Below are 23,390 nucleotides of genomic sequence, written 5' to 3' on the forward strand. Positions count from 1 at the left end.
GTTTCTGTAACTAATGTCTTACCAGAAATCTCCTTTTGCACTGCACTGCTTCACTTAATCTTAATATTTATTGATACTGCTAGCCTTCTCAACATGTATACTCTGAAATGAAAGAAGCTTCTTACAATATTATGGCTTAAGATAGTTGGAAAAAATAAGTTACTAAAATTATATTTTTGTACCCAGAACGTCTGTATGGGAGAAACCCCCTGATCTGTTGGACCGTGCTGATGTTGACAAGATGGTAAATACCCCGCCTGCAGAAGTTGTGGGATTGAAGAACAAAGCTGAAGAACCATCAAATGATGAGCCTTTATCCAAGAAACCTCGTACAGATGCACCTATAACTGCTGCAGCAACCACTGCTACACACCCAACTATCATTAGTGTAAGACAGACACCTTTTTTCCAGTACAACTACCCCGGATTTTTTTGAATTCACATTGTTTTATTTATTTATGCTCTCAGATTCAGTCATAGCTGCAACTCCCAAGCTGGTTTTGCAGTAAATGTATTGATATTTTGTCTGCGTGTAAAAATATTGTTAGTTTACCTGCATGAATAGCAGGAGCGTATGCCTCGTCTCCAGTGGCATGTGTATCGTCGTCGTTGGTGTTGGCATTCAGAAATGTTAAAGGTCAACGCCAAACCCCCTCCTTTCCTCTTTTAGCGTTTTTATAGTTAATAGTCATAAAGCAGATAAAGATTTTAACAAAACTTCATGATAGGTTAGTTTTAGTGTAAATACCGTTACAAAAAAAGCGTGCGAAAAAATCCCCTATATGGGCCTCAGGTGTGATATCACACATATCGCGTGTAATGTCATGCCAGAGCCTCGTGCCTTAACGTCCATTTGGGGTGACAAATGCTGACGTTGGACACAGCTCTGCAAGGGGACCATCCACGGAACATTTGTGCAAAGTTTTAGCTCAAGTGAGCCAGAAGTTTCAGACACGAAGATATTTACATTTTTTTCTATTTTTAGTAATGGCAGCCATCTTGGATGGTGTATGCTGACTTCGGACAAATTTTGAAAGAAGATTATGCAAAGAACTTTTTTGAAAAGTTTCAGCAAAATTGAACCGGTAGTTTTTGAGAAGTTGAAAGTTTGAGAAATTTACAGATGGGCAGACGGAAGATGGATGGATCATGGACGGACAGCTGACAGTAGCATTAGTCCAAGTGGAATAATAAAGTAATGATTTAGGCGCAGTATTCGTCATTTTAGTCAGTGGTGAATGACCCCCACGAAACATACGATCAAAATGCTTATATGATTTGCTACTTAATTTTGTAAAACGAAAATAAAATGTTGACAATTATTATTTTCTTCTTTAATTTACTTTAATATTAATATCAAGTAGTCACTTAAACAACATTTTTGATACATTTGATCAAGCTATCTATCAATAATATTCAGTGTTGCACTTCCTAACATGTTAAACAATATGGTATTTTTATGTAAGAGCTATGAAAGATTGCAATAAATAAGGAAATAAGTTATTTATATAAGCACTATTAGCAAAGGAATGAATCCTATACAGGGTGTGCTTCCTGGTGGTAAAACAACCCTCAAGTTGATGGCAATATGCTGAGGGAGTGGGGTAACCCATTAGCTGCTTAATGCACTGAGCTAGGATTAGCATCTGTCCAAACCTTGTCTCATAGTACCATATTAAAGGGTGTGTGTGTGCTGTAAAAGAAAATAGTGCAGTAATGGAGCTTTCACGCTTTACCAGGTATGACGACCGCAATATCTGTATTCGGGTAAGGCAGTGCACGTTCTAAATTTTTGCACTCGCTACCGGGTCCTAGTTTCGTATGAAAGCCTTCCCACTTTATTTATATATATATATATATATATATATATATATATATATATATATATATATATATATATATATATATATATATATATATATATATATATATATATATATATATATATATATATATATATATATATATATATATATATATATATATATATATATATATATATATATATATATATATATATATATATATATATATATAGTGACGGGGAATATCAATTTGCCTTTCGTAAGAAATACATCCCGATTTCATCAAGGTATCTTGTCAGATCACAGTGTGTCAATGTTATTGAACAAAGATGTGCAAGATGAAAATTCTGATAAGGAAAATGTTCGTGCTTGAGACAAAGTTGATTGATAATTCAAATCTTGAGCACACTTTATTAGGAAATAGACCAAAAATATTAAGATTTTAATAGAGCATTTTGGTGAATTGCACACCAGTGCCACTACAGGGTGTTACTAATACATTAGTTGCATTATTAGGAAAGTGAAGAAAGCACTGCTGAAATTAAACACAATAAGGTTTTTAGGTTGTCATATATCAAGGTGCCAGTACAGTACATATAATGTATTTCAAGAAACGGAAACCTATGACCTTTAGAATCCTCACATCAAGGTAATGGTCAGAATTTATTTTTCTTTCCTGCTTTTTGGCTTAGGTCAAATGTTTATATGGAATAAAAGTCAAATATTTAAATTTTTTATTTTTTTATTTATTTATTTATTTATTTTTGTCACTCGGGAGTAGGACATCAAAAACTCACCCAGCTGAGGGTTTATGATGTTGACAATAAACTTGACTATTATGTTATTCTTTACATGATGATCAAATATCTTCTTTTGTTGTATTTTATATATATAATACTGTACAGTCCCCAAAAAGGGTATCATTAGCCGTGGGTTCAAGGCTTCCAAGCAATGCTACTCTTCCTGTTTTTGAATGGTTGGTAGTCTTACATCCGCGACCTTTGTGTATGAATGAGTACAGTATATATGTTTTTGAGCGATGTAAATCCTCCAAGGCTTTAGAAATTGATATCACTGCCATGGCAGTCAGCAACAGGATCTTACATCGAAAAGAGCGAGGAATTATTGGGAGACATGGCAAGATGTGAGAGGTGTTATCATTGCCCCATACAACGAGGGTATACTGTATGTAACGCTGAGGTAGCACAGCGACAGGAACCCACTCATAATGGGCTGGGCTCCATAAAAAATTGGTGCCACACTGAAAATTACAACCACAAATGTCTTACTATAGGTGGACGGGGGGTTCTGTTGCCTGCAAGTTCCTTGATTTGAAACCTTATTTCAGTGTTAAACCAATGCAATTTACATAGCTAGGCAGATACCATGTACTCCCCGACTTACGACAGGGTTAGGGACCGACATCCAGGTCGTAAGTCGGAAATGCTTAAATAACACATAGAAAATCGAAAATTTGGGTCTCTCTTTTTTTTCTCGGCACCACAAAACACTCACTTTTAAGCTTGCCAGCCATTTTAAAGTGAATTACAGATGAAAATTTTGTCTGTGTACTGACTTTGGGACTCAAAAATACATAATTTGACCACATTTTGGTACAACTGAGACTGTCATAAGTGCGGGTGGACGTTAGTCGAGTCGGTCGTACGTCGGGGACTACCTGTATATTGCTGCTGTTGTTCACTCTAATATCGAGTACTATTTGCTTAGTCACTATTCATGAATCAGACATATCGTGAACAACAGGAGAAAGCATACTGTGAAACTTGGAATGAATGAAACTGTTAGTACATCAACGTAATGGTGGAATGTCTTTTTTTATATGTCTTCGTTATGATGTTCCAAAACCCTTCCATTTAATGTATATTTCATTGTTATTATAATCATCAGTCAGTGGCTTGTTTACGTATGCCTTTCTTCTAACCAGCACGATGCATACATTAATATAGCTTAATGGACTTCTTGTTTACATTGAAAGTATTTAGTATGCCATACAAGGACGACCCCCAATCATACCTCCATATTCAGCTGTTGCAGATATTGTGAACAGGTGCACCAACTTATGATGATGCACTGTGGATCATATCAAAGCATTTCGTCTCACGTTCCAAATTATAGTGACAGAAAATCTAAAGATACTTTTTAGGGGGACTGTACATATACACTTGTACAGCATAGGTTTATACTGTACACAAACTTTTTTTTTATTCATGGGATCTTTTCATGGTAGCTGGAATCAAGAGCAATAACAAATACTACTTTTATGTTTCAATTTGTTTAATCAATTCAGAAAAAAATTGGTAGATCGCATTGGCTTGATGACCTGTTGGGCAGTGTTTTGATACAAGACACTGAATACTAAGTCAAGGTACACAGGAAGGAAATATAACCACAATGTACTCAACCTGCCTTCACTTTCCCAACTCCTGGTAGGCACCCATTCACTAATGGGGCAATTAGGGGTGTTCTGGAAGCAAATTGGCAACCCTTAGGACAGGAAGCAAACTCTAGCTTTTTGGTCTCTACACGTCACCTTTTTAACCATTCAACTCAATGCTCTTCTGATTCACACACTGTTACTACCTGGAGTTCATCCCTTCTCAGTTCTAGTGCTTTTTTCCATCCCATTCTTCTCACTCCTTGGTTTTTACTTCTCATACCTACCATCCATCACCATCATTATTATTATTGTACAGCCATTTTGCATGCTTGCATGGGTTAGCCATACGATTACCTGATCAAAAGTTTTTATATTTTTCACTTCTCAGTCTTACAGAATTTCCATACCAACTAAGCACATGCAGCTCAGCCTTGACAAACACTTTTTCATCTTCACACCTCCATCTAATTTCTGTATTTGTGTGCTGCAACCTATTCACCCCACATGATGCTCTGCAAGCTTGCCATTTATGTCACTTCTACTTTGCTTCTTCCTCTTATATCCAGACCCAGTACTTCATTGTTATGTAATATTTTCTTAAAATTGCCATACTGTAAACTTACCCAACAGTACTTTCTTTGTCCAGACTTTTCTTACTGCACCCATTACTTTTCTTCTTACTGCACCCATTAATTTTCTTCCCACTGCTACTCCATGATTTAGCCTGCTCACCCACTGTTCCATTACCTGACACTTCCATGCCCAGATATCTGAAACACTTGACATCCTTCATTCCAACTACAGTATAGTCTCGATTTACGCAGATTTCCTTTATGCAGTTGGTCATTTACGCGTCACCTGACCAGAACGGCAATTATTAGTTACGCGGTACATTCCATCATTTACTCGGAAAGCGGCGCGGGCAGGGTGTTTTGTTGACTGGGCAGTCAACAAAACATTACCGAGTTCTTCACCCGCCACCCACCACAGCCAGCCTAAGTCAGTGATAGTGAGGATATGGACTTTCAGGGGTTTGACAAAGAGGCCCTGCAAGCCTCTGTGGTGGATAGTGATACAAGTGATACAGGTGAGGGCCAATAATCTGCCCTTTGCCTCGGAACCAACCCCCCATCCCCGTGTGCCCAGTCATCTCTTCTACTTACGTAAATGTTAAAAAACCTAATATTATTGATATTTCTCTTAAATATTAATTGTGTGTGCATACCTTCATAAAATTAAGATGTTATTTTTACTACAGCGTACGTATTGTGTCGGAAAAAGGGTAGTCTGGGGGTCGTCCCAGTCTCTATTTCAATTAATCCCATATGTTCTGTTATTTCGCTTACACTTTTCTCGTTTTACGCGGACCTCCACGGGTTTGATTGACCGCGTAAACCGAGACTATACTTTTGTAAAATTTTATTTGAATTGCATACCAGAGCAGTATGATTTACCTCCCATTTGCAGACTGCATTCCTTGAGTTACCAAATTTCCTTCTCACTCACAACTATGGCAACTCTATGCAACTTGACATGGAACTACTTTCTCTGAGAACCACTTCTTGTTGATATAGTGTCACATGCTTCACTCTGCCTCTATACACTGTGAATGGCACTTGACAATTTCCCAGTTATCCCTTAGATTTTTAATACTTTTATAAATATATTAGAAAGATGGAAAAGCATGATAGGGCACCTCTTTCAAGAAAATCATTACAGATGTGGTATCAGCTATGCTTGAGTGTATGATACTCTGGCTACCAAGATAAATACCCGGTAATATAACCTGAGAACAGAGATTTAACTATTTCAACTCACTTTCCTGCACATGGGAAAGTATTTATAGTAGTCCAGACATGTAACACGGCATCACATTACAGTATATGGTTGGTGGCAAAAGTCTTCTAATGTTGTGATTTGTCATGTATGTAAACTGTATTAGCCCTGGATTCTGAGTTTTCATGACATAGCCATTTTTTTGTCTTGTCTGTGAGCCTGTTGGGCAGTTTGTAACTAGGTACTTTTTTTGTGTGTGTGTGTGTTTTAGATGCTAAAGAGATTGCTGTATCTTTTTTGAGGTACCTAATATAGTAGATAAGTATATATTTTTAGAAAAATATAGTAGCATGTTTATTTGTACACATTTTTTTAAGAATTTTTCTTGAGATATTTAGCATTTTATTGTCTTTTTTAGTGAAACTTAGAGAAATGTAGAGGAAAGAGATACTTTTATTTTTAACATAGCAGATTGGTGTATTTTTTCGAGAAATATAGCAGAGAAACTCAAAAGCTTGTTTTATCTTTTGGAAAAACTTCTTTGACTTATATTTCTATAAATTTGAGTTTTGTACAGTATTCCCAAATTTTATTATAGGTTATACTTTTTAATTGATGACTTTTAATTTGACAGCAGCATGTGAAGGAAGAGGTGAAACGCATAGACATTGGGAAAGAAGCTGCAATTGAAGCAGAGGTGAAAGCAGCTCGGGAACGTGCTATTGTTCCCCTGGAAATTCGCATGAAACAGTTCCGCGATCTTTTGGCAGAGAAAGGGGTGAGTGGTAATGTAGATTTTGTATTTAGTGGATAACAACCTTTTAAACATATACTTTTACAATCAGAAAAGGATTCTTTAATACGCCTAATGAAAAATGTGGTTTGTGTATCTTATATTATGTACTGTGCTCAAGTCTCATGTTCATACTAACGGATTGCCTCGTCTGTTGCTACTTTTTTTTTTATTTGTGTAAATTTAAATTCAAATTTAATTTTAAAATCTATTTGCTGTATTTTGTATAATTTTTTAATTTTTTTCCTCGGCAGTCAATAACATTTGTATGTTTTACACTTCCTGGAATCTGGGTGCATATTTATGTCTAGATAGTACAACTTCCTTCCTCTATTAACAGGTATCTGCATTCAGTTCATGGGAAAAGGAACTCTCCAAAATTGTTTTTGATTCCCGTTACCTTCTTCTCACTTCACGGGAAAGGAAACAGGTATTTGAGAAGTAAGTTTTGGGTATTCTGTTTTGTAACTCAGTTGAAATAGATGACAATAAACAGCCTCAGATTAAAAAAAAATGAACAAGCGTGACAGTAGAACCCCTCTAGTTTACATACCTTTAAGGCTGAGAGTTTGGCGAATGTGAATTTTGCCAACTGACTGTGTTTGTAATGGAATTTTGGAACTCGGTTTCGGTTATATAATATATTCATATGTGGACCCATTGCCATAAACACAAATTATCATGTACATAAAAGATAACATTGACTGTAAGATTAAAAATTTAATGTAAGTAGTACAAGATTAGAAATGGAAATAATGCATAAAACAGTATACGTAATTTGTACTAACCATCAAAGCAACTGGTCTGGTACACAACTGAGTTCTAGTACAAGACAGGGCAGGTGTAAATCCTATCAGAAGTATAGATTTATACCCTTAAGTGCTAACCCAGTGCTGCTGCCAGAATTTTTTTTTTTTTTTAAGTCAAACCTTTGGGTTATAGCTTATCACTCATTAACTATTTTATTTCCCACTTAACCGTATCCCATGGGTTTTTGAAGTTTTGGAACAATGAATTTTTCAACCTCCAAAGAAATCTTCCATCATTTCATCCTGACTAAAGATTTTTTAATGACACTCTTGACCATCAGCTGACACAATGAACTGAGCATTAATTATCCTTGACTATTGAAGTCATTTTAATGTATGACTGTGTATCATAACATCAATTTACAAATTACTTTTTTGAGGAATGGTTTAAAGTTTGTGTGTGTATATACCTACTCATTTTTTAATCATGACAGGTATGTAAAAGAGCGGGCTGAGGAGGAGCGTCGAGAGAAACGAAACAAGTTGAAGGAGCGCAAGGAGGAATTTCGTAAGTTACTAGAGGAGGCTGGACTTAATGGGAAGTCGTCATTTAGTGATTTTGCAGCCAAATACAGCAAGGACGATCGTTTCCGCAACATAGAGAAGATGCGAGAGAGGGAGAGTCTGTTTGACGAGTTTCTGCTGGAGGTTCGCCGTCGGGAGAAGGAGGAAAAGGCTGCTAAGCGTGAACAGGTAAGCTTTTGTGTTGTTAGATTTGGGGAAATCTATGAAGGGTGGGGTGCACACACACACAATAGCTTGCTTTTCACAGATATGTTGGATGATTATACTTCCAAGATCAAGCTTCTCAATGTAAATTGTTGAAGCTTTCAATGCCAAAAACCTGAAAAAGTTACTCTCATATCCTATTTTAGATATTAATTGGTGTTGATTATTGACACAAATCCTCAAAACTTAATTAAATTTATTTGATCTTGGTTTTGAATTACCAAGAAATTTTAATGATTTCATGGATTAAAAATGTTCTTATAAATATTTAATTTGGTAAAGTTAGATGGAGTAAAATTTGTGAAGACTTATGTCCATGTATTGACCAAAAGAAAGCCATAAAGAGATGGAAATAATAGCCCAGTAGCTGGAACTGTAAGTGTGTTGAAGGAAATGTTTCACTGACAGCATTGCTAAATTTAAAGTGGTCACGTCAGACAAAGCAACAAGTCATAACCATTCTTGCAATGTTAGATGAAAGACTACAAGGGTTTTGAGAATGATAATTTAATGAGCTGTGTCTTTTTGACAAAAATTGTAGATTATTACTTGTACCACTGTAGAAGATAATGGTGGAAAAATATTCTCAATAAAATTCTTAGGTTACTTCAGTCAATCTGACCAGTAGTTTGAAATTGGATTTAATGGTGTGAAATCTGAGTTGTAGTTGTAACTACAGTACTAAGCTTACTGTTCAGTTGATTTGTCATTATTAAAAAGAAATAATTATTGTTGTCCAGGGTGACTATTGTTTTTGGGGATTGAATTTCTGTAAAACATTTTAGTGAAGATGGAACAAGTTTTAATTTGAAGCAATTGGCAAATTTCATCTCTGCTCACATGGGGTGTGGCATTCCTTTAATCTCGTAAGGTTGATGTTCTCTATGGTCACATGACTCGACCTAAACATAGTTCCAAATAATGTCTTAACACTGGCTGACCCTTAGTTCCAACCCAAGTCTCATGTTTATGCTGACTGTTGCTTTTATAGTATGGTGTCTCATTTCTTCTTTACTATTTATAGTAAAAGAATTTAGTGAATCTAGAATTTCATGACCATTGGGAAGGTCATGCCATGTTCACAAAATATAATAATCTTATACTGTGAGTGCACATTTATTGTAAAGTTGTCTGTGCTCTGATATTGAAACTATTTGTTTTATTTTGGTTCTTTCTGAAAGTTATTTTTAAGTCTTTTAAAGATATAGGAATATATAGATAGGAGAAATCGAATTTATTAACTCAAGTCTTGGTGGTGCATGTAAACAAAGTGTTACATTTTGTAGCTGAATGTTATTCAGGTGTGCTTTCCATGTTTACAAGTGATCTCAAATTATTCCTTTGATTTTATGTCTTGTTGCTGTGTTCCATGTGACATTTGAAGGTTAAATATCTGATGCAAAACCTTACTCTCAGCTATATAACTGCTTATTATCTCAACATCATTTGTTCTTAAGAGAAGTTATATATGTTGAAGATTTCCATAAAGTACAAGAAAGGTTCCTAGTAACTGATTGGGAGATATTTGACATATCATCAATAAATAAGTTTTGAACATGGTTATTGCCTTATTTACTGTCATTTATAATGTGCAGACTGTATCTTCAGAATTAAATGTGCAAATTCTCTTGCCATTTATTATTTTATAGTAAATATATACGGTATGTTACAGTAAAACGCCGATTTAAAGTGATTCAATTTAAGATTATTGATTTAAAGCGACACCCACAATTAAGGACAATGTTTTAATTTAAAGCAAATCTTTCCTAATTTGCGCAAATCAATCTGGCGCATCTTATTTTAAAATTTGTGCCTAATGTTTCTCTGGGCACGCTACACTGTCCTAAGGGCAAAGCTGTACTGTACATGTATTCAAAATAATGTACTTAATGGTTACTAAAATTTTTATCTAGTACAAACTATAGCATGATTATATACAAATTAATCACTATCTTATAAGAATTCCAGCAATGTAAATTACATTCTCCCCAGTCACATCTGTGACATTTTATAAATAAAAAACAAAAACTCAATCTAGAGGACACAAATAAACAAATAAATACTTCATTAGACCTTCCACTGTCACCTCTCCCCTCCCTCCCTCCCTCCCTCCCTCCCTCCCAGCCAGGGTTTGGTGGTTACACAGTAGGCTTCAACTTTTTATCTTATATAATATCACAGACTAAAGTTAGGAGAATATAATTTGCATTGCTAGAATCCTTGCAAGACAGCGAATAATTTGAATATTAACGTCATATATTTTGCACAAGAGATAAAAATTTTAGCCCTTTGTAATAAAATTAGTTAGAACATGTCAGTTCAGTGACATTTTATAAGAGAAAAACTTAGTCACTCTTACGGACAGATAGATAAATAAGCACTAGACCTTGGTATCAACTGTCAAACATATCACCTCACCTCCCCCCACCCCCATCTTCCCATCAGCTATTCGCTAGTAAACAGACCATTTCACGTCCCATAATTTTAGCCGTGTTGATTTATGAGTGTTTGTTTTAACATAATACTACAAAAAACAATGTTTTGTTTATTCTAGGAGATGGACTGAGGTACATCTGGGTAGACTCAGTCTTTTTAGTATTTTGTGTTTCAAGTACCAAACTAAATTATTCTATTGAAACAACACTTCGATTTAATGCGAATTTGGTTTTTAGAAGATAACGGGCAGTACTGTTGTGGTGATTTTGTTAGCTGTAACAAACACAAGCTATGTGTGAACACTTGTTAATGTAAAATGCATTACAAATAATTCCCACAAAATGTATAATAGATACCATGATTTCTTCAGTTAATTTATATACAATTGTGATTATTTAATCCTCTGGAACTTTAGTAGGGTGGGGAGTAACCTTCTCAGTATTTAATTTGGTAATTGTTAATGGTATCATGTATTTTTACTACATTTTCCACTTTCATGTAATGAATGACATTACATAGAAATTGCATTGATGTAATTGTGGACAGAATATAGGTTTTGATACTTCATGTCTTCTTGGGAGGGTGGCCTTGTAAGAATCTTCCTCAGTCATTTTAGTCACAACTATCTTTGCATCTTTTGATGTTAAAGCCTGTATCAACTTGTGAATCATTACTGGGTTAATATTCATAGTGGCTTCTCTGTCTCATAATTGAATCAGGATCCTGTGGAGTTTATGATCAACAAGGGGTCCTGTAGAGTAAGGGTAGGCAAAGAAACAAACCTCGGAAGGTAATGTTTCCTTGGATATCAAAGGCAACATAGACCACTTTCCAGTGATTTGTAAAAAAAATGTCATAGTCACTACAGATTGTTGCTAGTACCTGTTTAGTGATTAACTTTTTGTTTTGAAGGAAAGGGTTATAAACCATTAATTATTTAAATTCTTACTGTTGATACATCAAGATTGAGATTGAAATCACTCATGAGTTGTTTGGAAGTTTATATTTGTATATTTCTTCAAGTTGCTCAAGTGAGCAGAAACTACGACTCTTTAGAGCTTGTTCTTGTAATCAGTTATTTAGCTGATTTGAACTGCTGCCCTGCTCTGTGGTCAATAATCAGCATTTAACTGCTTTAAACCACCAGTTAAATTTACCTGAAACTTGGTATGGAAACACCTTTGGGCAATATGCTTGAATTGTTTTCTCATTATCTACATCCAAATTAAAGTGCAGAAATGAAGTGGATTTTTTTTTTTTTTTTTTATGATTACAGTACTGTATAGTACAGTATTTTAATTTAGCCAGCTGAGCATGTGAGGTGCTGTATGCATGTCTTTATTTTGGTGTTCTTGGGAATTTTTTAACTAATGAAAGAGAAAGCACAGAAACAACACTTAACAGTGTAAGTGTTGTGATCAAATTGCATTTTCCTGGTTATATATGGTAGTAATGAAATGCTTTGTTCTGGCTGACACATGGGAAGATACCTAAGGTTAGCTTCTAGCATGACTCATGACCAATACAGCATTTTACTACCTGAGTTAATAAGTGAAACAAGTTATTAACATGATGAATATTATTTTAGATTTTTATCATGACCACATAAATTTCTTTTAAATAGAGCTTAAAATAGCTATTGTGTAGTGTGAATTGTATAAAAGGATGTCTACTGAATTTCCTTGTCATTTTATAGCATTTCACTATCACTTCTTCACTTTGTCTCTTTATTGAGTAACATGAGCTCCTTGTTTTGTTGGAAGATATCCAGAGTATTTACAGTTGATGAAATAGAACAAAAAACTGAAACCAAGAGATAAATTTTTTGAGTGTCAACCCAATCCAGTCACATGTGATGTTTCAAAACTTAGTTTTCATAATTTGAAGCAAATAATATTATATTCATTCTGTGGTGTGTGTGCACAAGTTTCTGTTGGGATATATGGGCCATAGTTTTGGTGCTGAAACATTCTTATGTGATATAGAAAATATTAAAATATGGAAAGTGTGAGGAAACTCGCTACATATTTTAGTATTCCTCTCTTGATTGGTAGTTACTTCTGATTGATATAATCATAGTAAAATAATTAAAAAGTTTTAGAAATAATATAGGATTAGGTAGAATATGTATATATATATATACACACAAAATATATACTATAACTAGAATTTGAAGGATATAAATTCGAAAACTCATGTCGTAAGATTTCTAAGTAATAGATGCCAAGGTTTGTTGTTTTGTACCAGTGATGTGCCACAGCCTCACCAAAATACTTTTTGGCACCAAAGAAGAGCTAATTCCAACTTTCACTCAAAATGTAAACTATACTGCTTTTGGATAAAAAATTAAGACTTGTAAATTCTCGAAAGTGCTAAACTTAAAATATCACATAGCAGTCTCAAATATTTTTATTATTAGGCACACCATATTGTTCCTTGGCACAATTTTTTTGGGGTCGTGTGCTGAATTGGCTGAGTTTTGAGAAAAAGAAAGAAAAGGTGAGTGGTGTTTGCCATAGCAAATGCCAACATGTGAGTATCTATCTGTATGTAGGTTTGTATGAATTCCAAAAGGTGAAATAGCTCTTTACTGCATTATCTTTATTTATTTATTTTTTTTTCTAATGGCAGTGGATAATAACACACCCAGCTATTCAGTAAATATTGTATAATCATTTCTGTTGACTTACCCCCGTGTAGTGCAGGAACAGGATTTTGTGATATTTTTACCATCTTTGACATGTTATTTTTTTTACTTTCTAAGCAATATAATATCTTCAAGAATTCTGTTATTTCTATGTTTTTATATTGTATATGTATAATTTGTGTGTTTAATCAGCTGGTGGATGCAGACTCTTCCCTTGATATTTTAAATCTGAGTCTCTCATATCTAAGTTTTGAAACCCTAAAAGCATTGTCTGAAACATTTAGTGTCAACATAGGTGATAATCTTCATTCAGCTTTCACTGTTAAGAGCCTCACGAAAAAGAAAATGAGGATCTCATCACTTAAACAAGTTAACCAGACTACATCAAGAAAAAGTAGATGCATGTTATTGAAATTGGATGAAAGGGTTGAAGATTTTCATAGTCATTATTAAGTATGATTTTGAGCTGAGATTGAAGGGGAACATTGAGTTGGGAGGGCCTGAAAGTTAACTGTCTGAACTACATACAGTATATAGCTGCAGTGTGTAGGTGACTGGGTAATTGTGTGGATGTAGGTGGATTTATGAGGTTATGGTTAATTGATTTTTACAATATTTTATGAGAATACTGAACTAGTCATTATTATATATAAGAAACAGTTGTTAATTGTGTAGTGTTTGTTATTAATGGAGTTTGAAAGCGTAGATCATAGAATTAACTTACTTTTTTTCAGTAATTAAAATAATTAACATCAGTTCTGGCTGATTGTTTACATAGTGTAGTGAAGCCCATTCAGAATCATATACAATAATGGTAGTTAGATGTGTTTATCTGTATTTGTAATTGCATCTTTAGTGAATCAATATTCTCGTACTTATCTCTTTGCCTACATCTTCGAGCTGCACATAAGCTAAAGTAGCACATGCTCTTTGCCTCTTGAAAGTAAATATACAGTATTAGCAAGATGTCAGACCAGTGATTTTAACAAATAAAGATATTGTTGGATTAATAAACTGATATTGAAATTTAAATACTGAATTGCTTGCAATGTAAATTAAATTGTCTTGGTACAAAGTGTTTTGATTCTGAATGGGGAGATTCTGCTTTGAATTTGAGAAGTGGCATATTTATCCAAGATCCCCCGTATGGTTTAAGTCCATGCAAATTTATGAACTGTTTGATTCTTTGTGTGAAGAAACTCCTTAAGATAACCATTGTGAACAGGCTAATTAAGAATATATTTTTTTTAAACTTCATACGATTGTTATACTAAAATAACTGTTGCATTAAGATCACATTAGTTAGTTACAAGCATTAATCTGTAGGATTTCATGACTTGTTTTGGATTTTTGTTTAACCAGTGTCTTAACAGCAGAATAAGGCAAGCAGTTTAAGGAATTCTGATGCAAGAGTGTGCTTCCCATCAAGACTATCTTTGAATTAAATCATCCAGAATGTGGGATATTTCCCAACTCCGATGATCAGCTCACGCTTGAACAATATTCAGTAAGCAGTAGCTCCACCCTCTTCACTTTTCTCTAGTGCATCAAATTGAGATGAGAAATTTTTGGTCAGGTTTTTATTATACCATTTCCATTAACTGGTACAATCAAGAGAGGAATGAGTAGAATTTCAGATAAAATAATGAATATTTTAGTTCAAATCTTCTCCTTATTCTATTATTACAAGTTTATATTTTCAGGCATTTAACCCAGTTTACAATATTAATTAGCATAAATTAACTTTTTATTTGAAATAATCTTGAATAAATTTGAGTTAATGAAAGAAAAAGGTGGAAATTCCTCTAGTTTCTTCATTACAGTTCTGTACTAATAAATTGGGCTGTTCAAACTTCATGCCAAATGCAAATGAAATATTTTGAATAGTTTTCACATTACAGTATACTGTACAGTATAACATCTACACATTAGTTTTGTTGTCAGTAATATAATTGTTTATATATTTAGTGCCACTGAAAAGTTATTTTATTTATATATACATATAAATATATATAAATTATATTTATATACAGTATATATGCCCAGGAATATCAGTGATGAATTATTATTGTTTTTAAATGATGCTTTTAGTGATATCTAAGCTTGTTAGGTGTGTGATTGCCTAGTTGAGACCCACAGCTATAGTAAATCATTTTCATTGTTTTGTTTCTTTTATATTTTTATTTTTATTTTTTGCTTTCAGGAAAATAAACTTTTTCTTTTCAGGAAGTCTAAAGTAAACGATGTCTTTCCAGGCCATGTCGTTTGTATATATAAATATGTGTTCCTGTCTCAGGTTGTAGCTTTGATGTTTGTCAGGCTAGTCATATTTCTCTACTACACCCTCTCTTTTAGTACAGATGAATGAAAGATAAAGATAGATTAACCTGATGTGTAAATGGTTCTACAAATGAATATAAAAATGATTTATGGAAGATTTTCATATATGGGATATATTTGGAAGTCATTTCATTCAAGTTGCATGTGTAATGTTGACATACTGTAATGAGATGATTTAAGTCAAATAAATATAAAAGAGAAAAGTGAAGGTGTTTTTAGGCTTAAACCGTATTTAGCACAACGCACCAGCTATATGAACCACGGAAGCAGTCTCATGTGGCGCTGAACAGACGTAAACCCCTGGTGCAGCTTATACCAAGGCAGTGCGAGCGAGCCCACACGATGTACAGCAGTGTGGGCTTGCTCGCATCCCTGCTGATGACAAATTGTTGATGTTGGGTCGCGCATTGCAGCCTCTTGCCGCTGCCGGTGCTGGCTGGAAGGTCCGGGTGGCCCCCTTGGTCGAGAGTCGCCCTCCACCTCCACTCCTACCATCACCACCACCCTCTCTATTTATTCTCTGCCCCAGAGCGGGATAAAGCCAAGCGCATGTAATGTTTGGTACTGAGCCATCTCTTGCTACGTTTTTACTCAGTCAGTTGTCAATACTACAGTTAATTTTGCACTCATGATCATTTACTTATCGTCAATACTACCTATTCAGTTTGCACTCAAGATCAATTACAGTACTTATCAAATCTTAGTTGATGAATTGATAATTAGAAATGATGATATCATGTAAGATACTTCATGGAGTTTTATATTTCTGGAGGAATGTACTCAAGTCACAGATTTGTGGAATAAAATATTTTAGTCTTAAGTTGATGGAAAGCATCAGAATTGTAGTTGCTAATAGGTTGTGATGGAAAATAATTCTCAGCAGTCACTTGTTTCTTTATCCGTACACAGATGTTTATTTCTTTATTGTTACCTTGTAGCCGATATATTAGTCATTCAAACAAAGAGGCCAACTTTCAGTGCTGTATGCATTCAATAATGTATGCATTCTTCTTGGTAATTAGTTATGCCATCCTTGTGAAGCCATAAATCAAAAGCATTGAAAGTTTGTCGTGTTTGATTTGTTTGTAATCCTGACCTACCGAGCCTTAGAATGTAATCTCAGAGCTCCTTTATTGTAATGATTTTATGCATGGTTGAATCAGAAAAACTAACTTGTAAATATACATCAATATTGCCAATGTACAACTCAAAAAGCTAGAAAATATTAATTTTCATGGAAAAATGAATTATACTTATAAAAAAAGAGCACAAAGTACCAACCAGTATTGTGAATAATTTGTATCATAATACTCAATAGTTAGGGAAGGATGATGGTTCAAACCCCTTTTATCTAAACCTAAACCCCTTTTCTTTTCAGATACTTATATTCCCTTAAGCTCAGATATTTCCCTCCCTACAGGATGTAGGTTATATAGCAGTGTTATGGAGACCTGGAAAAATTAACAAGTTTACCTTACAGATTGCAGTTATCATTAGTTTAATCTCAGAACCATTGGTACAAATAATATCTATCAATAACATAGTGCCTTGTTTCTCCCTAATGTAGATCAAGAAGGACTTCTTCATCATGCTGAAAGAAGCAGACATTGACTGCCATAGTCGGTGGTCAGATGTAAAACGTAAAGTTGATAATGATCCCAGATATAAAATTGTGGTGTCTGGGGTTCAGCGTGAAGACTGGTTCCGGGATTATATGATCAAGGTAAGGAATTTTATTCTTTAGGTTTAGTAATCCCATTTCTAAGTGACTCCACTGCATCTGTTTGTATAAATCGTATTGTAAATATGTTAAATTTAAGTCAATAATAATGTTGTGTCTTATCTCAATAGTATGATTCATATAAAACTTTGAATTAATTTTGTCTCCATAAAATTCAGGAATTGTTTAAGGTTGCTCCTGTTGATTCTTCCATTTATATATCTGTTCATCTAAGAAATGTCATGGCATTGTTAATGGTGCTGTACATTACAGGTGCTCATGGTTTCTCTTTCACCATTTTCTTTTTTGTTCTTGTACCTGTTATTAGGCACCTCAAACAAGTCAAATCTCTCAAGACTATTATGTCTAAAGCTTAACTGCCATATCCCTATAGATGTTTTTATCAAATTTCACATGTATAAGTATCAGTACGTACTAGATATGATGCAGAACGTTAATTATATTTTTGTTTCTAAATTCAAAATCACTGATGAAAGCCAAGAGTCAAAATAGGGCAGATATATTTATGTTTGAGTACCATGGTGCTCTCCCTTGTATTGCACATCTGCCTGGGACTAGCTACATTTTAATCTAATGTATTTAAATTTTTTGCTGGATTTTTTTTTTTTTTTTACTACCCATTAAGTATGTAGAATTAAAGATAGGTCAAGCATTGTTAATCACTTTTTAGTGTGTTAAAGAAGTCCATTTTTTCTGAGACGAATTTTAAAGGTCAGCTTGTACCACTATACACTGTAGGATTTATTGGGGGTTCCTAAGAGTGAGTTTCAAGAAACCAGAAAAACTCTTTATCTGGCTCCTTTCAATCTTGGACCGCCGGATAACTGGGATTCTACTGTACTGTATGAAGATATTGCATATGTGTATTATCGCTGCAATGATCCTTATATTTTTATTTTAAATTATGACCGTATTTGATTCTATCCTTAGATATTTTTATTTAATGTTGCAGGTTAAGGAAGAACGGAGGCGTTCCCGTGACAGGTCAAGGACCCGTGACAGGGATAGGGAAAGGGAACGTGACCGGGAACGAGAAAGAGATCGTACTGACCGTGAACGAGATCGGGGTGAAAGGGACCGTGACAGAGGAGAACGAGGAGATAAGGAGAGAGAAAGGAGGAGTCGAGATTCTCGTGACCGCAGCAAAGAAAGGGAGAAGTCTGATCGTAAAGAAAAGAAGAAGGAAAAGAAAGAAAAAGAGAGAGAAAAGGAGAAGGACAAAGAGAGGGACCGAGAAGAAAAGAAAGAAAAAGAAAAGGAGAAGGAGAAGGAAAGAGAGAAGGAAGATTTAGATGCAGTCCAAGAAATTGGCGACGATGTGGAGGACACTCATAAGAGCGAGGTTAGGGGATCCAAGTTGTCTAGCATGGTACGGACTTTGATTAGTGTCTGTAGGATATGCATGGATATATTGCATAGTCATATTGAGGTTTAATGGTAAAATGCTTGGCAATATTTCTTGTTCATTGTTTTACATAGAATATTAATGAAAAGGGTTAATTCTCATTTTATGTATAAATAATCAATTAGAAAAAAGGGATTTTTCATGTTAGATGTGCATCAGGATAGCTAATTAATAATCCATATTTCTTGAATAAGGGGGAAGACACAGGCAGTGATGGGCCTGATGAGGAACGTGAAGATGGGGAAGCAAATGAAGCAGCTGAGGAAGAAGAACGTGAGAGGCAGAGGAGGATTGAAGAGTCCCTTAGAAAGAGAGAGGAGGAGGTTCAGAGGGCCCTCGCTGGCCATCTTCGTGATCGTGACAAGGAGCGCATGCAGCACAAACACGATGAAGCCGTTCATAATTTCAATGCATTACTGGCAGATTTGGTAAGTTAGAGGTGTGCAATTCAGTTAATTGAATAAAAAATGGGATCTGCTTTTTTAACTTGTGCAATTAACAAATCATAGATATTCTAAATTTTAGAGGTAAGTGTTTCTGTTTTATTACCATTATTAGGAGTACATTTTTAAATGTTTTAATTCTTTAAGTGTGCTCAGTTTTTGTTTTAAGGTTTCAATTTAGTGAAAAGACCTTTTATATGCAGTAATGAGTATACACCCTCAGGTACGAAGCACTGATTACACTTGGAAGGAAGCAAAGAAGTCTTTAAAGAAAGATTCACGTTGGGAATCTGCTGGAGCCCTTGAGCGTGAAGAAAAGGAGAAGCTATTTAATAATCATGTTGAGAACCTCACAAAACGCAAGCGAGAAAAGTTCAGGTAAGGTTGTCGTCAATTTGGACATTGGAGCAGACATGTTCTTCCTGAGTATCTCCACACTCATATTTTATTACCTATGCATAAATTACTCTTGGAATTTGTAAACTCTTATTTTATTTTAAATTTCCGTTTGTCCAACTATATTTCACTCACTTGGCCCCCTTTTTAGTTACCAAGTTTAGTTTATATTTGATTTGTTTATGTATTCAGACTTCAATAATTACTTTTATCTCAGTTTGAATGTTTTGCTCTTTAGCCTTTTGCTGCTTGATGCAGGGTGGCTTGAATTAAGGGCAGATAATACAAACATTATCCCTTCATGTAATGTCATTGTCATTCATGCTTTCTTATTGCTATTATAGATGCATTCTGCTCTTGTGCTCCTCTTCCACAACAAGGCTCAAATGCATACTTATTGCTTCACACAAGTGAGCATCACTTCCTTTCCCAAAACCCATTGACACCATACTATTCATATATACTGCTGCTTCCTGAATATCCATCCCTATCAGTGCAATTTATTTATGTAAACTATATATATATATATATATATATATATATATATATATATATATATATATATATATATATATATATATATATATATATATATATATATATATATATATATATATATATATATAATTATTATTATTAAGTTTTGTTTATTGTGCATCCTTATAAAAAATATGTATTCCTATTTCCACCATTATTTTATGTATGTATTTAACATTTCTAAATCTCTTTTATTAGGGAACTCTTGGAAGAGTTGCCAGAAGTGAATTTAGATTCAAACTGGAAAGATCTGAAAAAGGAACTTAAGGATGATCCTCGTTACACCAAATTTTCATCATCTGACAAGAAGTGTGAGCGGGAGTTTCGTGAATACCTGAAGGATAAATTGGTTGCTGCTAAAGCAGACTTCAGGGAATTACTCAAGGTGATTTGAGGATCTTGGGAAAAAAAAAAAAATATATATATATATATATATATATATATATATATATATATATATATATATATATATATATATATGTATATATATATATATATATATATATATAGATATATATATATATATGTAAATCCACAATGAAAACGTGTGATTTTATCAAGATATATATATATATATATATCTATATATATCTATATATATATATATCTATCTATATATATATATATATATATATATATATATATATATATATATATATATATATATATATATATATATATATATATATATATATATATATATATATATGTATATATATATATATATAATCACTATTTTGGTTAGTAGGCAGATGGAACTTTCTAACCTTGAAATGTAAATGCAAAGTTGACTTTTCTGGTTTAATGCCGTTCAATAGATCACATGTTTATTTTGTGCAAATAAGCTATTGGTCAAAGACTTGGTACTGTAGTCCCATAGATGCAAATGGTTAGGATTATTTATATAATTAATTATTCCTTCCCTTCACAATTATGCCTCTAAAAGAGATCTTTGCAAGTAAAAATCACCATTTAATGTACAATGTTATAAATTGTATTATCACACTAGTGTATGCACACTTTACCTGTCATCTGGATTGGCCATATTGATATTTCAAGTTTGAACTCCCTAAAATTTCACCCATGCCTTGCTGCTGTATGCACCACCATCTGGATAGCTAGGCATCTTCATTTTAGAGTTGAAGGCTTGTACTTTTATTTATTTGCCCTTATGAATATATAAATTCCACTAGTTATTATTACACTAATATGTACACTTGTACTTCTATTTATTTGCCCTTATGAATATATAAATTCCACTAGTTATTATTACACTAATATGTACACTGTGTATCACTTGTAAGAAATATAACAGGTATTTTCTATATGAATATTTATCGTGTGATTTTATGGCCATAAATGCATTCACTCTACACTTTAGTGATTCCATATAGACCCCTATTTTTATAGAATATCATAATTTGTATGAATTTATTTTTTAACAGGAAACGAAGAGCATCACACATCGGTCTTTAAAGCTGTGTAGCGAGGGTGAACAACACATGCGGGATGTGGTGGAAGTTTTGCGAAAGGATCGTCGCTACCTTGTGCTAGACTGTCAGCCTGATGAGAGGTCAAAGATTTTAATGGCTTATATGGAAGAACTAGAAAAGCGGGGACCCCCTCCTCCGCCCACTGCATCAGAGCCCACTAGACGTAAATAAATATTATTTTTGCAAAGTATGTGATGTTAACTGTTACTTTTAAGATTCTACATACCAAGGTTGGATAAACACTGATTTATCTTGATTCCAAAAAATTATTGTCTAGATTAATTTAATTTTCAAGAAGGGTTTTGGTCACTTAATTTGTCCTCCACATTTGTTCTTAAATTTTAATTAATCCTTTGCTGGGTTGTATATATATTTTTATTCTTGTGACATCAATCAGGTTTTCATTAAAAAATGATAGTGAGTCTTCTAATATCAACAAAACAAGAAAGTGTCAAATTACTGATGTGTCATGTGCACTAATCTTTGCATCATTTATCATACTATTAAACAAGGCCCTGCTGACTGATGATTGAGAAAATGTTTTATATTGTTTTTAAAGTGTTGCCTTTAAGAGTGAGCTTGGTGTTCATTAAATGATACAAAGTAATTTATTTAGAACATTTTAAAATCACTGAATACTTCTTTTATCTGATTATTAAAATTCTAGATGTGTGTCAAGTTAGCCTTTAAAGCTTTATAAGGGAACAAATGATATGGGCTCACTTATGGTGTAACTTCTTTCCAGGACATGGAGAGGAGGGGTCTGTGCACCAAAGGTAATATTGCTGTCTCAGATGTATGGGCTTCAGAAGAATTGTGACTGTAGCTTTGTTAACATATTTTTTTTATTTTATTTATCACCACTATTTTTTATTAGAGCTTTAGAAATTTATGAGTAATTGAAGACAGTGATAGGAGTCACTGCAATAGGTCACTTTCAAAGAATGCTTAGGTGCAACTGTACAATAAGTAGGTGTGAATAAACTGAAGAGGTGTAGTTCACGATTGTCATTGGTATGAAATAATGATTGTAACATTCAATTACTTATGTTATTGAACCGTTATGGTTATTATTAAGTAATGCTTTACTTTTATTTTCTTTGTGGATTGAGTGGTTGTAGATGTCTGCAAATGTATTTTATACTTTAGTCTATATCCAGTGTTTTATTCATACATTCAGCCTGTATGTGTGGAGGATTTGCCTCTTGTATGGTAAAGAAATAAAATGTGATAGACTTTGATCTCATCTCTAAATCCATACATTGGTACAACTAAATCCACATTTGTTTATGTGCATGGTACAGCAGCAGCATGCTTATTGAATATGTGGCAGTTAGACATTGAGGAATAACCCAGTGGAGTAGCATACATTTTATTGACCCAAGTAAGTGTGTGAACTGGGTAGCCCTTGTAGAAGTGGGATCATGATTTTAAAATTTATAGCACTTTGCATCAGAAGGGGATCAAGATCTAACTGCATTGTTTTGAATGTTTCCTAAAACATCTGCCTGTTGAACTATTTCATAATTGAAGCATCATTCATCTGCCTTTATCTGCATTAATATAGCAATGTTTTGGAAACCATAATCTTCCTCACTTACATTGTTTTCTGCATATACATGTACTAGTGTTAGGAATCCCC

At 33.9% G+C, this 23,390-nt stretch overlaps 1 protein-coding gene across 7 annotated transcripts in view; it reads left to right on the forward strand.

The window, feature by feature from the left end:
* LOC121867192 (transcription elongation regulator 1-like) overlaps window positions 1–22,989 on the forward strand; it is a 45,012-nt gene extending 22,023 nt beyond the window's left edge. For 5 of the 7 annotated variants that reach the window (XM_042366995.1, XM_042366997.1, XM_042366998.1 and 2 more), the window contains 11 exons: window positions 187–388; window positions 6,614–6,757; window positions 7,113–7,213; window positions 8,016–8,274; window positions 17,301–17,456; window positions 18,427–18,843; window positions 19,074–19,307; window positions 19,546–19,700; window positions 20,454–20,640; window positions 21,701–21,911; window positions 22,494–22,989. In XM_042366995.1, coding sequence (XP_042222929.1) covers window positions 187–388; window positions 6,614–6,757; window positions 7,113–7,213; window positions 8,016–8,274; window positions 17,301–17,456; window positions 18,427–18,843; window positions 19,074–19,307; window positions 19,546–19,700; window positions 20,454–20,640; window positions 21,701–21,911; window positions 22,494–22,528 — 2,101 coding nt within the window. In that variant the 3' untranslated portion in view covers window positions 22,529–22,989. The remainder of the gene's footprint in view (window positions 1–186; window positions 389–6,613; window positions 6,758–7,112; window positions 7,214–8,015; window positions 8,275–17,300; window positions 17,457–18,426; window positions 18,844–19,073; window positions 19,308–19,545; window positions 19,701–20,453; window positions 20,641–21,700; window positions 21,912–22,493) is intronic. The other 2 variants (XM_042366999.1, XM_042366996.1) reach the window with 2 other exon arrangements.
* Window positions 22,990–23,390: the final 401 nt, after the last annotated feature.

Source organism: Homarus americanus, unplaced genomic scaffold (genome assembly GCF_018991925.1).
Source record: "Homarus americanus isolate GMGI-L3 unplaced genomic scaffold, GMGI_Hamer_2.0 scaffold6317, whole genome shotgun sequence".
Classification (NCBI taxonomy): domain Eukaryota; kingdom Metazoa; phylum Arthropoda; class Malacostraca; order Decapoda; family Nephropidae; genus Homarus; species Homarus americanus.